Below are 14,900 nucleotides of genomic sequence, written 5' to 3'. Positions count from 1 at the left end.
GGCAGGCACTGGAACACAAACAGGAACCTCGGGAGGACCATCATCTTGACCAACTGCATCCTACCCGCCAGGGAGAGTGGCAACATATCCCATCTCTTGAAATCCTCCTCCATCTGTTCTACCCACCGTGCCAAATTGAGCTTATGCAGGGCTCCCCAGTTCCTAGCTACCTGGATCCCCAGGTATTGAAAGCTCCTCTCCGCCCTCTTCAGCGGTAGCTCGTCTATCCCCCTTCCCTGGTCCCCCGCATGCACCACAAAGAGCTCACTCTTCTCCACATTATAACCCGAAAAGTCCCCAAACTCCTAAGGATCCGCATAACCTCTACCATCCCCTCCACTGGGTCTGTAACATATAACAGCAGGTCATCAGCATATAACGACACCCGGTGCTCCTCCCCCCCCGGACGAATCCCCTCCCTCCAGTTCCTAGACTCCCTCAGTGCCATGGCCAGCGGCTCAATTGCCAGTGCAAACAACAAGGGGGATAAGGGACACCCCTGCCTCGTCCCGCGGTACAACCTAAAGTACTCCAACCTCCGCTGGTTCGTAGCTACACTCACCACTGGGGCCCTATATAACAGCCTGACCCACCTTATGAACCCTTCCCCGAATCCAAACCTCCTAAGCACTTCCCAGAGATACTCCCACTCCACCCGATCGAAGGCCTTCTCCGCGTCCATAGCCGCCACTAACTCCACTTCCCCCTCCACCGAGGGCATCATGATCACATTTAAGAGCCTCCGCACATTCGTGTTTAACTTTTTAAAAAAATCAATTTTAATCGCCACCTTCGGGCGAACCCCAGTACAGATCCCCTCAAGACGAACTTAATTTTTTCCATACCCAGAAAACTTGACATGTCCGAAAGCCGTAGCTCGGTCTTCGGGGGTTTTGAGTCCCTCCATGCCAGCAGTATTCGCCGCTGGGCTACTAGGGAAGCAAAGGCCAGAACATCGGCCTCTTTCTCGCCCTGGACTCCCCAGTCTTCCGAAACCCCAAAAATTGCCACCCCTGGACTCATCACCACCCTTGTTTTTAGCACCCGAGACATGATCCCCGCAAATCCCTCCCAGTACCCCCTAAGCTTAGGACATGCCCAAAACATGTGAACGTGGTTTGCTGGTCCTCCCCCGCATCTAGCGCACTTATCGTCTACCCCAAAGAATCCAAGCTACCGTCATGTGGGCCCGGTGAATGACCTTAAATTGAATCAGGCCGGGCCTGGCACGTTGTGGTTGAGTTTACCCTACTCAGGGCCTCTGCCCACAGCCCGTCCTCCATCTCCCCGCCAAGCTCCTCCTCCCATTTGAGTTTCAGTTCCTCCGCCTGAGACTCTTCCCCCTTCATGAGCACCTTATAAATATCTGGGGAGGATTTACAGGCCTCACGGTAGCATGGTGGTTAGCATCAATGCTTCACAGCTCCAGGGTCCCAGGTTCGATTCCCGGCTGGGTCACTGTCTGTGTGGAGTCTGCACGTCCTCCCCGTGTGTGCGTGGGTTTCCTCCGGGTGCTCCGGTTTCCTCCCACAGTCCAAAGATGTGTGGGTTAGGTGGATTGGCCATGCTAAATTGCCCGTAGTGTAAGGTTAATGGGGGGATTGTTGGGTTACGGGTATACGGGTTACGTGGGTTTAAGTAGGGTGATCATTGCTCGGCACAACATAGAGGGCCGAAGGGCCTGTTCTGTGCTGTACTGTTCTATGTTCTATTGTCACCTTTACAGTCTGCACCCTCCCCGCCAGTGACAGCGGGAGTGCATCCCATCTCCGAAACTCCCTCTTCATTTGTTCCACCACCCTGGCCAAATTTAACTTGTGCAACCTGCCCCAGTCTCGTGCCACCTGTATCCCCCAAGTATCGGAAACTTTCCTCAACCAGCCTAAATGGCAGCTCCTTCAGTCTATTCTCCTGGCCCCTTGCCTGCACCACAAACATCTCACTCTTGGCCATATATAATTTGTACCCTGAAAACCAGCCGAACTTCCTCAGTGTTTCCAGTATATTTTCCATCACGGCCAGTGGGTCCAACACGTACAGGAGCAGGTCGTCCGCATAGAGAGAGACCCTATGTTCCACCCCACCCCTGGTCATTCCCTTCCATCCCTTCGCAGCTCTCAACGCAATCACCAACGGCTCTATGCCCAGCGCAAACAGCAACGGAGAGAGTGGGCATCCCTCTCTGGTCCCGCAAAGTAGTCTGAAATAATTTGACACTACCCTGTTCGTCCTAACGCTAGCTTTTGGGGCCTGGAACAGTAGTCTGACCCAATTCACCAGTCCCTCCCCAAACCGTCTGTGGTGATCACAAGTTAACCAGATGCAACACAACTGAGCGACCACTAGAGGGAGCATGGGAGAGCCATATAAATACATCAGGACAGGAAGTGAGGACACACTCTTCACAGCAGGGGGGCTGGTAAGCAGGACACACAGCAAGCAAAGCTGGTAGTTAGCACTGGAAGGTAGTTCTAGGTCGAGCTCTGGAAACTGAACGAACTCACAATAAAGCATCTTCTCTACACTTGAGACTGCGAGCTTTATTAAGACACGAGGAACAACACATGGTACCCAGGAGTGATTTCAGACGCTTACGACAGGACAACTCAGCTGCAGATACAGAAAGCACAAAATGGCATGGAAATCTCCTACTGGACATTTGACTGGGGAAGACATCGCTAATTCGAGGATGTGGCATGGATACCCACCTCAGCTGGACACGACTGGTAATGTAATAAATGTCTGGAAAAGGTTTAAACAAATGTTCGATTTTTATCTCATAGCTAATGATGTTGCAGAAGCCTCAGACAAAATTAAAATAGCAATTCTCATCGAAGGGCCTGTCAATAGGAAAGTGTATAATGGATTTAAATACTCAAAAGGTGAAGACAGGAACAGCTTACAAACGTTACTAAACAAATTTGAAGAGTACTGTGAGAAATTTGAACAGCAAGGCATGCTCACAGTCCAAACTGCACAGAGACTGAGTGATGCAAGACTTAAAAAATCACAAAAAGATCAGGAAATCGCGAATGCACAGTACAGATCAAAAAGAAGAAATAACATGAATTTTTCACAAAGCCAAAACGCTGAAATCCAGTCCAGATCGGAAAGAAAAGGTAACTTACAACTTTTAGAAAGAAAAAACGCTGAAATCCGCGATAAAATGGCGTCGGAGCACATTTTGCAGTCTCTGGTAAGCAAAGAACTACAAATCGCGTCTGCGCATGCGCCGGAACCGGAAGTCGCGCATGCGCCGGAACCGGAAGTCGCGCATGCGCCGGAACCGGAAGTCGCGCATGCGCAGTTTACAAAAGATCGCGGCGCCGATCGTTATGCGCATGCGCAAGCCGCGCATGCGCAGTCAAAAAAAGTCTTCGTCGCGGACCGTCATGCGCATGCGCAAGCCGCGCATGCGCAATGGACACCGAACCGCACAAGGAAAGAAAGCCGATTTGCGCATGTGCAAGTCGTTCCAACGCGTGACGTCATGACGTCTGAGAATCCTGACCACGCCCACTTAAAAGGGAAATGCCCGAAAATTGAAAACAAGACACTTAAAGTGGTAAAACCAAATTTTCTTGCCTCAGAACACAGAAAAACGCCTGAACTTAAACCAACAGTGAAAAACAACTTGCACAAAACCTTGGAAAAAGCTGCCTTCACCACACACAGTGAAGCGAACAAAAAGAATTCCGAAACAACAAAAGATGATTTGTTTTTCGACGATTACCTCGCAGACCTGACTGGGTCAGTCGGATATGCTTATCACAGCATCAGCAACACGGTCGCAAAGCACAACACGAACCAACTCGTGGTAGATGAATCCAACCAAGATGATTTGGTTTTCAAAGAATACTACTCAGACATGGCTGAGTCAGTCAGATATGCTTATCACAGCATCAGCGACACGGTCGCAAAGTTCAACACGAATCAACTCGTGGTAGAAGAATCCAACCAGGATGATTTGGTTTTCGGAGAATACTACTCAGACACAGCTGAGTCAGTCGGATATGCTTCTCACAGCATCAGCGACACGGTCGCAAAGTTCAACACGAATCAACTCGTGGTAGAAGAAGCCAACGAAGATGAAATGGGTTTCAAAGAATACTACTCAGACATGGAGGAGTTATTTGGACATGCTGATCACAGCATCAGCAACACCGTTGCAAAGCTCAACACGACTCTACTCATGGTGGATGAATCCAACACCATGGTGCCATGGCAGCTCGTCGATACATTGGATGACAGCAATACCCAAGACAAAGACGACGCCACACAGAGAGCACAGGAAGGCTCCACAGTGCGAGTGATGAAAGACGCCAACAGGGATGCAAGCAAACACTCCCGGGCGGACACCAAGCATGAACAAGACCATGAAGGTAAACCCGCTGTACCTGAGCAACCGCAAGCAGACTATGAAAGTCTACCAAGCTCACAGGAACAAGAAGAAAAAGCAGACTATGAAAGTCCAACACGCTCACAGGAACAAGAAGAAAAAGCAGACTATGAAAGTCCAACACGCTCACAGGAACAAGAAGAAAGAGCGGACTATGAAAGTCCAACACGCTCACAGGAACAAGAAGAAGACAATGCACCTCTGCCCACTGCATGCGAAGACAGTGACAAGGTGATCACACTCAACGTACAGGATCACAGTGACACTGACAGTTCTCAGCTTGTCTCTACCGAAGCACAGAGCGAAAACAGTGACAAGGTGCTCGCACTCGACGTACAGGATCACAGTGAGACTGACAGTTCTCAGCTTGTCTGTACCGAAGCACAGAGCGAAAACAGTGACAAGGTGCTCGCACTCGACGTACAGGATCACAGTGAGACTGACAGTTCTCAGCTTGTCTGTACAAAAGCACAGAGTCGGGCCACCCAACAGTCCAGAGAGACAACGCCAAAAGAAAACATGCAGATTTTGACTCCAGAAGAGGAGCACCTGGAGTCCACAGAGACAATGCCGAAAGAAACCATGCAGATTCTGACTCCAGAAGAGGAGCACCTGGAGTCCAGAGACATCAAACAAAAAGAAACCATGCAGATTTTGACTCCAGAAGAGGAGCACCTGGAGTCCAGTGAGATAACATCAACAGAAATCATGAAGATTTTAACTCCAGAAGCGGAGCACCAAGAGTCTAGAGAAACCACGTCAACTGAAATCATGCAGATTTGGACTCCAGAAGAGGAGCGCCGAGAGTCCACAGACACCGCGTCAAATGTAATCAAGAAGACTTTGACTCCGGAAGACGAGCACCAAGAAAGCAAAGATGCGGAATCCAATTCTCCACAACTGATTGATGTCACCTGCACCGATGCAACATCAGATCATTCGCACCACTCGCGAGGCGGAATGCTCAATGACTCAAATTATCCACTCGGGACACTCAGAGTATAACAAGAAAAACAAAAGTCAAAAGAAACACAGCAAGAACAAAAACAACATGAAGCGCGACAAGACCAACAACAATAGCAAGAAGCACAGCAGAAACGAGAACGACAACAGCAAGAAGAAAAGCAACATGAAGCGCGACAAGACAAACAACAATAGCAAGAAGCACAGCAGAAACGAGAACGACAACAGCAAGAAGAAAAGCAACATGAAGCGCAACAAGACAAACAACAACGTCAGGCACAAAGATAGCGACGACAGAGGCAGAAACAACAAGAATGGCAACAAACACAACAAAGTCAGGAGCAAAGATAGCGACAACAACAAAGACGGAAACGACAAAAACAGCGACAAGTACGGCAACGGAAACAACAAAAACAGGAACGACAGAAACAACAGCAATGAAACAACGACTTGTACACAATGGCACTACTTGGCACATGATGGACGATGCCACAGCACACTGCAAAACGATAACAAGACTACAAACATGTCATGGGATGACAACGAATCGCACAAACTCACGTCTGCTCCAGAACAAGCAAGCACACCAGCATCCAAGGCGGATGAGACAATAAATCAACACCACAAGCACAAAAAAAAAAAAAGTCCATGCCAGTCAACATCAGTGATGTGACCATGCAAACACCTCGGGATGACGCATTGGGTACTTAAGATAACAAGGAACACCAACAACATTCACAGCGGACTTGCAATATCAATATCACCACGTCATCAACAACAACAAGAAAAAAAAAAAGCTCTGAACGAATTCATCAAGTTTGGACTCATAAATGTGTTTATTAAGTTTGGACATATAAATACATTGGCTTTGTTAACTAAGGCAATAGCATCATCACTTGTATAGATACGCATATCATAAGTTACTGTTTTGTATAATTTTCCTTAATGATGTACAGAAACTATGTAATGAGAAAGAGGGGGATGTGGTGATCGTAGATTGACCAGATACAAAAACAACAGAGCAAACACGAGCGGGAGAGCTATAAATACACTGGGACAGGATATACAATTTTCTTTAACGATGTTCAGAAAATATGTTAAGAGAAAAAGGGGGATGTGGTGATCACAAGTTATCCAGATGCAACACAACTGAGCGACCACTAGAGGGAGCACGGGAGAGCCATATAAATACATCAGGACAGGAAGTGAGGACACACTCTTCACAGCAGGGGGGCTGGTAAGCAGGACACACAGCAAGCAAAGCTGGTAGTTAGCACTGGAAGGTAGTTCTAGGTCGAGCTCTGGAAACTGAACGAACTCACAATAAAGCATCTTCTCCACACTTGAGACTGCGAGCTTTATTAAGACACGAGGAACAACACACCGTCCAAGCACCTCCCACAGATAGCCCCACTCCACCTGGTCGAAGGCCTTCTCAGTGTCCATTGCCACCACTACCTCCACCTCCTTGCCTGTCGGGGGCATCATGATCACATTAAGCAATCTACTCAAGTTAGCTGTCAGCTGCCTGCCTTTCACAAACCCTGTCAGATTGTCCCCAATCACCTCCGGTACGCAGTCCTCAATTCTAATCGCCAGGACCTTTGCCAAGAGCTTGGCATCCACATTGATCAGGGAGATTGGCCCGTATGACCCGCAGGATTCCGGGTCCTTGTCCCGCTTCAGTATCAGCGAGATGGTGGCTTGCGACATCGGCGGCGACAGGGCCCCTCTGTCCGTTGCCTCATTAAAAACCCTAGGCGAGACCGGTCCACTAACTCCGAGAATTTCTTGTAAAACTCTACTGGGTATCCATCCGGCCCCGGGGCTTTCCCCGACTGCATGGCCTTTAGGACATTCGTGTTTAACTGCCTGCCCTTCACAAACCCCGTCTGGTCCTCATGGATCACCCCCGGGACACTGTCCTCAATCCTCGTGGCCAGAACCTTCGGCAATAACTTAGCGTCTACATTGAGGAGCGAAATCGGCCTATACGATCTACATTGCAATGGATCCTTGTCCCGCTTCAAAATCAGCGAGATCAGTGCCCGGGACATTGTCGGGGGCAGGGTCCCCTCCTCCCTCGCCTCATTAAAAGTTCTCACCAGCAACGGGCCCAGCAGGTCCTCATACTTCCTGTAAAATTCAACTGGGAACCCATCTGGTCCCGGAGCTTTCCCCGCCTGCATGCTCCCCAATCCCTTATCCAGCTCCTCCAGCCCAATCGGCGCCCCCAAACCAGTCACCTGCTCCTCCTCCACCCTCGGGAACCTCAGTTGATCCAAGAATCGCTGCATCCCCCCCCCCCCGGGGGCTCAGACCTATACAGATCCCCATAGAAGTCCCTAAATTCCTCATTTATTCTCACCGCACCGTATTCCCCCCTCTATCTCTAATCCCACCAATCTCCCTCGCTGCCTCCCTCTTACGAAGCTGATGTGCCAGCATCCGGCTCGCCTTCTCCCAATACTCATATACCCCCCTGCATTTTCCTCCACTGCGCCTCTGCTTTTCCCGTGGTCAATAGATCAAATTCCATTTGGAGGTTTCGTTGCTCCCTGAGCAGCCACTCTTCGGGGGCCTCTGCATAGCTCCTGTCCACCCGTAATATCTCCCCCACCAATCTCTCCCTCTCCCTCCTCTCTCTCTTCTCCCTATGGGCCCTAATGGAAATTAGCTCTCCCCTAACCACCGCCTTCAAAGCCTCCCAGACTAACCCCCTCCTGCACCTCCCCATTATCATTGGCCTCCATGTATTATTGAATACACCCCCAGATCCGCTCGCACACCTCCTCATCTGCCAACAGTCCCACATCGAGGCACCATAACGGGCGCTGGTCCCTCTCCTCCCCCAACTCCAGCTCCACCCAATGCGGGGCGTGGTCCGAGATGACTACAGCCGAATATCAACATACGTTTCTTAAATCCGGCATCATCCCAATTCGGGGCATAAACGTTCACCAGTACCACCCGCGTCCCCTGCAACCTACCACTCACCATCACGTATCGACCTCCATTATCCACCACAATATTCATCGCCTCAAATGACACCCGCTTCCCCACCAGTATCACAACTCCTCTATTCTTCGCATCCAGCCCCAAGTGAAAGACCTGCCCAAACCATCCCTTTCTCAGCCTGACCTGATCTGCCACCTTCAAGTACGTCTCCTGAAGCACGACCACGTCTGCCTTCAGTCCCTTTAAGTGCCCGAACGTGCCCGCGCCCTCCAGTCCCCCAGGCAGCGGACCCCCGCCCCGACTCCCTCTTGTACCTCCAGCTCCCCTTTGGCCAATACAGCAGCAACCCAGTGCCCCCCCCCCACCCCCCTTCTCCAGCCAGACCACCGTCCAGCCATTTTGCTCCCTCCATTACGCTCCCATAAGTCAGCTGACTCCTGCTGACCCCGGCCACTCCCGCCATTCCGATCCCCCAGTGTGGGAATCCCCCTGCCGATCAATATGCGCTCTCCTCCAGCACTGCCCTTCCCCCCCAGGCCCCGCCCCTCCCTTCCTTAGCGCGGGAAAAAGCCCGCGTTTTCCATCCAAGCTGGCCCAGCCCCCAATGGCGCAGATCCTTTTTCTGCGACCTCGCCCCAGTTCCCCGACCTCCAACAGCGGGGACCTGCCCCTGCAGTACCGGCGCCCCCACACTCACAGCCCCCACATCATATCCACTCACCCCTTCCCATGTCCCCTCTTCCCAACCCAAAACCAGAAGAACAACACCCCCACAATACAGTAAACATCCCCCCCCCCCCCCCCCAAACAACAAACCCTCAGTTCGAGTCCAACTTTTCAGTCTGAATAAAGGTCCATGCCTCATCTGGCGTCTCAAAATAGTGGTGACGGTCCAGAAACGTAACCCACAATCGCGCTGGCTGCAGCATTCCAAACTTCACCTTCCGATGGAGAACCGCCTTGGCCCGATTAAAACCAGCCCTCTTCTTGGCTACCTCCGCACTCCAGACCTGGTAGATACGGATCTCCGTATCCTCCCACCTGCTGCTCCATTCTTTCTTCGTCCATCTCAGGACGCACTCTCTGTCCATAAAGCGGTGGAACCTCACCACTACAGCCCTTGACGGCTCGTTGGCTTTGGGCCTCCTTGCCAGGACTCGATGAGCCCCATCCAGCTCCAGGGGCCTCGGGAAAGCTCCAGCACCCATCAGCGTGTTGAGCATTGTAACACTACATGTCCCAGCATCAGACCCCTCCACTCCTTCAGGGAGACCCAGAATCCGAAGATTGCTCCTCATCGACCTGTTCTCCAGGTCCTCAAACTTCTCCTGCCACTTGTTGTGTAGCGCCTCGACTTTCACCGCCAGGCCCAAAATCTCATCCTCGTTCGCGGAGGCCTTCTGCCGCACCTCTCGAATCGCCGCCCCTTGGGCCTTCTGGGTCTCCACCAGCTTTTCTATCGACGCCTTCATTGGTGCCAGCATTTCTGCTCTCAGCTCCGCAAAGCAGTTTTTGAGGAACTCCTGCTGCTCCCGCGACCACTGTTTGATCTCCACCTGCTGCCATCTTGCTTTTCGTCCCCCGCTCTCTTCGCTGCTCCGAAACCACTTTTTCGATCGCTCCACTCCTGGTCCACTCCATACAGTGCTGGGAGAACCTTACTATCACCTTCCCACACTGGGAACCGTCGTACAAGTGCCGCTGGGGCTCCTCAAAAGGGCCCAAAAGTCCGTTCTTTGCGGGAGCTGCCGAACGTGCGACCTAGCTAAGCATGGCCACAACCGGAAGTCGTGATTTGAAGGATCTGCTCAGTGAACACAGCTAATAAGTACAAATACAAATAGAAAGTGCTGGAAAAATTCATTAAGCCAAGATTGGCCATGATAGTGGATGCATGGGGGCGGCACGTGGCACAGTGGTTAGCACTGGGACTGCAGCGCTGAAGACCCGGATTCGAATCCCAGTCCTGGGTCACTGTCCGTGTGGAGTTTGCACATTCTCCCCATGTCTGCGTGGGTTTCACCCCCACAACGCAAAGATGTGCAGGGTAGGTGGATTGGCCACGCTAAAAATTGCCCCTTAAATTGGAAAACAAAATAATTGGGTACTCTAAATTTTTTTTTAAATTATAGTGGATGCACTAGTGAGTAATCTTCCAAGAATCCCTAAATTCTGGAGAAGTCCCAGAGGACTGGAAAACTGCCGGTGTAACACCTTTATTTATAAAAGGAGGGAGACAAAAAGCAAGAAACTATTGGCCAGTTAGTTTAACTTCTGTCGTTGGGAAAATGTTGGAGTCCATTATAAAGGATGTAATAGCAGAGTGTTTAGAAATGCATAATTTGGGGCAGCACGGTGGCCTAGTAGTTAGCACAACCGCCCCGCGGCGCTGAGGTCCCAGGTTCGATCCCGGCTCTGGGTCACTGTCCGTGTGAAGTTTGCACATTCTCCCCGTGTCTGCGTGGGTTTCGCCCCCACAACCCAAAAATGTGCAGAGTAGGTGGATTGGCCACGCTAAATTGCCCCTTAATTGAAAAAAAATAATTGGCTAATCTAAATTTATAAAAAAAAAAGAAACGCATAATTTAATCAAGCAGGGCTAGCACGGCTTCATAAAGGGGAATTCATGTCTGATAAATTAATTAGAATTCTTTGAGATGGTAGCGAGCAGGATAGATGAACGGGATACAGTAGGTGTAACACACTTGGATTTTCAAAATTAATTCAATAAGGCTACTTCATTAGGCAAGTGCCCGTGGTGTTGGGAATAGTATATTAGAATGGATAGAGGATTGGTTAACTGATAGAAGTTGGGATAAGAGGGGCATTTTCAGGATGGCAGCCTATAACTAATGTAGTCCCACAGGGATGTGTGCTGGAGCCAGTATTATTTACAATACATATAGTAAATGATTTAGATGAGGGAAGTGAATGTACTATTGCCAAGTTCGCAGATGACACAAAAATAGGGAAGGCAAGTGGTGAGGATAACACAGTCTACAGAGGGATATAAACCAGTTAGGTGAGTGGGCAAAAACTTGGCAGATGGAATAAAATGCTAGCTTGCAAGTTCTGCAGGCAATTGGGAAGACAAATGGAATGCTGGCCTATATTTCAAAGGGAATGGGGTATAAAAATAGGGAAGTCCTGCAAAAACTATTCAAGGCACTAATTAGACCAGACCTGGAATACTGGGAACTGTTTTGGTTCCCTTATCTAAGGAAAGATATGCTGGCATTGAAAGCAGTCAGGTTCACTAGGTTGCTCCCGGGTAAGGAGGGATTTTCTTATGAGGAGAGGTTGAGCCTGTACTCATTGAAGTTTAGAAGAATGAGAGGCAACCTTATTGAGACATATCGGATTCTCAGGGGGTTTGCAGGGTAGATGCTGAGAGGATGTTTCCTCTTGTGGGAGAGTCTAGGACCCGAGGGCATAATCTCAGAGTAAGGGGCCATCCATTTTACACAGAGATGAGGAGCAATTTCCTCCCTCAGAGAGTAGTGAATCTGTGGAATTCTTTCCCGCAGAAAGCTGTCAAAGCTGGTTCATTAAGTATGTTCAAAGCTGTGATAGACAGATTTTTAATCTGTAAAGGAATCAAGGGGATAAAGTGGGGAAGTGGAGCTGAGGATTATGTCAAATCTGCCATGATCCCACTGAATGGCAGAGCAGACTCGATGGGCCAAATGGCCTACTTCCGCTCCTACGGCTTATGGTCTCCTTTAGTTGGTGGGTTTCCCCAAGGCCTGGAAAACCTGGCTGGAAAGAATTTTCTTTCAAGCACGCAGCATCATTGTAATATAGAAATGACCAACCAGTCGACCAGGACCTGGCTGATTGGTTGTCTGTCCTCATTCCCATCTCGTTTAAAACCAGAAGTGGGAAGATTGGACTTGGATTTTACATTATTACATCCCACCTGGTCCAAGATTTTGGGGTAAAATTCCATCCACATCTCTGCATACTGCAACACTCATGAATTTGGTCCGCAAATTTAAAATTCTAGTCACTTCTTCCAACTGGTACGAGACCCAATACCCACCGGTGCAATTGTTTTTCAAGGGGAGTTCAGAAGCACACTTCCGGACTCCGGACCGGAGGCATACTACTCACTTGAATATGCAAATCTAGATCCCGCCCTTTGAGGGCATGGGCGAGATCCAGATCGTGAGGTGTAATGTGGGTTGGTTTAACAGCCTCACCGCATCACCAAGTTGGACGCGGCGAGGCCGGGAGATCGCGCCCAGTAGGTGAGGATGGGATCAGTTTCTGATATGATGTCCATGTCCCTGGTTGAGAATCCTACCAACCGGCTTTGGTCATGTACCGGAGCATGACACGTTTTAAAATAAATTTAGAGTACCCCCAAGGGCAGCACGGTGGCGTAGTGGGTTAGCATTGCTGCCTATGGCGCTGAGGTCCCAGGTTCGAATCCCGGCCCTGGGTCACTGTCCGTGTGGAGTTTGCACATTCTCCCCATGTCTGCGTGGGTTTCGCCCCCACAACCCAAAGATGTGGTTAAGTGAATTGGCCACGCTAAATTGCCCCTTAATTGGAAAAAATAATTGGGTATTCTAAATTTAAAAAAAAAGAATTTAGTGTACCCAATTCATTTTTTCTAATCAAGGGGCAATTTAGCGTGGCCAATCCACCTACCCTGCACATCTTTGGATTGTGGGGGCAAAGCCCACAAACACGGGGAGAATGTGCAAACTCCACATGGACAGTGACCCAGGACCGCACCTGGGACCTCGGCGCCACTGTGCCACCTTGCTGCCCCCCGCATCAGCGCACTACTGTCATCTGTGGAACCGTATTGAAACAGTCTGGCAAGTAAAATGAAGCTACTTCATTAATAGTAGCCTTCCCAGTCAAATTTAAGCCCCAAATCTATATCCAAAAGGGCTACAATGGATCGAATGTGTCAGCTAATAATGTAATATTGGATACTTAATTTGGTAAAACGAAGAATTCAGTATTACGTCCAGTGAAAGAATGACAACTGTAGCCATCACACCAATGCAAGGGCTGATTGGTCTCCTTCTGTGTTGCACAATGTTCCGGGACTGCGTGTGCCTATCTCGACCCAAACCCCTGACAACTCTATCTATTGCATTATGCAAAATGTGAGAGACTTGACAAATTTCTTACAAAGACAGTCATAAGAGATGACAGAGAATCTGGCAGTTGGCTTCAAACAGCTGGAAACACTATTAAACAGGATTAACAAAGAGTAACTCACATTGTCTGGACCTATTCTTCAATTTGTAATAACAATACATTGTTACCATCACCAGATCCACTATAACATAATACACAGCGGTGTACGTCTGGAAGAACAAACAACAGCAAGAGAGATAAGGCAGGCAAAAACAAATTTAAATAATTTGCTTCACTTGAAGAACAATCAGCAGCAAAACACGTTCCTTAAAGCAAGTTTGCACATGACCAGTGCTGGTATCTGGTTACAAATTGAATCAGAACTATTCCAAATGACTCATAAGTAAAAATAATTATGGAGGATGCTCCAGGTTTCTCCCTGTGTCTGCGTGGGTCTCACTCCCACAACCCAAAGCAGGGTAGGTGGATTGGCCACGCTGGTTTGTGAAAAAAAATAATTGGGTACGCTAAGGTTATATTTTTTTTTAAAAAGAGGATGCTTCAGGTACGAGGCCTGGTCTGCATGCTTTTGTTAGTCTTGTTTTCAATGGTGATGTCTGGGTTTGCAAAATTCAGTATCACACAGGGCTGTGCAAACAGTCAAGTAAGTTTCTGTTTTTAGAATAATGATCTGACTGGTCTACACCTGGGCAGGACTGGAACCAATGTCCTTGGGGGTGCTTTTGCTAACACTGTTGGGGAGATTTTAAACTAATGTGGCAGGGGGATGGGAACCAGATTAGGAAGTTAGAGGTCATTAAAGAGGCAGCAACTAAAGCCAGAAGGTTCTAGATAATAAACTCAATCTGACTAAGGGGAAGAGATGATGAACACAAAGGGACAGGTGGTCTGAGGTGCATTTGTCTTAATGCGAGAAGTGTAACAGGTAAGGTAGATGAATTTAGGGCTTGGATTAGTACCTGGAAATATGATGTTATTGGTATTACTGAAACTTGGTTGAGGGAAGGGCACAATTGGCAACTAAATATCCCAGCGTATAGATGCTTCAGGAGGGATAGAGAGTGAGGTAAAAGGGGTGGAGGAGTTGCATTACTAGTCAGAGATTATATCACAGCTGTGATTAAGGAGGGCACGGTGGAGGGTTCGAGCACTGAGGCAATATGGATAGAGCTAAGAAATAGGAAGGGTGCAGTAACATTGTTGGGACTTTACTACAGGCCTCCCAAAAGCGAGCGTGAAGTAGAGGTACAAATATATAGACAGATTATAGAATAATGTAGGAGCAATAGGGTGGTTGTGATGGGAGATTTTAACTTCCCCAACATTGAATGGGACTCATGTAGTGTTGGAGGCGTAGATGGAGCAGAATTTGTAAGGAGCATCCAGGAGAGTTTTTTAGAGCAGTATGTAAATAGTCCAACTCAGGAATGGGCCATACTGGACCTGGTATTGGGGAATG

General features: G+C 48.9%; 1 protein-coding gene across 5 annotated transcripts in view; it reads right to left on the bottom strand.

The window, feature by feature from the left end:
* LOC119950919 (lysosomal amino acid transporter 1 homolog) overlaps positions 1 to 14,900 on the bottom strand; it is a 44,714-nt gene that overhangs the window by 11,693 nt on the left and 18,121 nt on the right. For all 5 annotated transcript variants that reach the window (XM_038773856.1, XM_038773858.1, XM_038773859.1 and 2 more), the window contains exon 4: positions 13,563 to 13,650. In XM_038773856.1, coding sequence (XP_038629784.1) covers positions 13,563 to 13,650 — 88 coding nt within the window. The remainder of the gene's footprint in view (positions 1 to 13,562; positions 13,651 to 14,900) is intronic.

The sequence above is a fragment of the Scyliorhinus canicula genome, chromosome 16 (genome assembly GCF_902713615.1).
Source record: "Scyliorhinus canicula chromosome 16, sScyCan1.1, whole genome shotgun sequence".
NCBI classification, from domain to species: Eukaryota; Metazoa; Chordata; class Chondrichthyes; order Carcharhiniformes; family Scyliorhinidae; genus Scyliorhinus; species Scyliorhinus canicula.
This window is presented reverse-complemented; position numbering and strand designations above follow the sequence as displayed.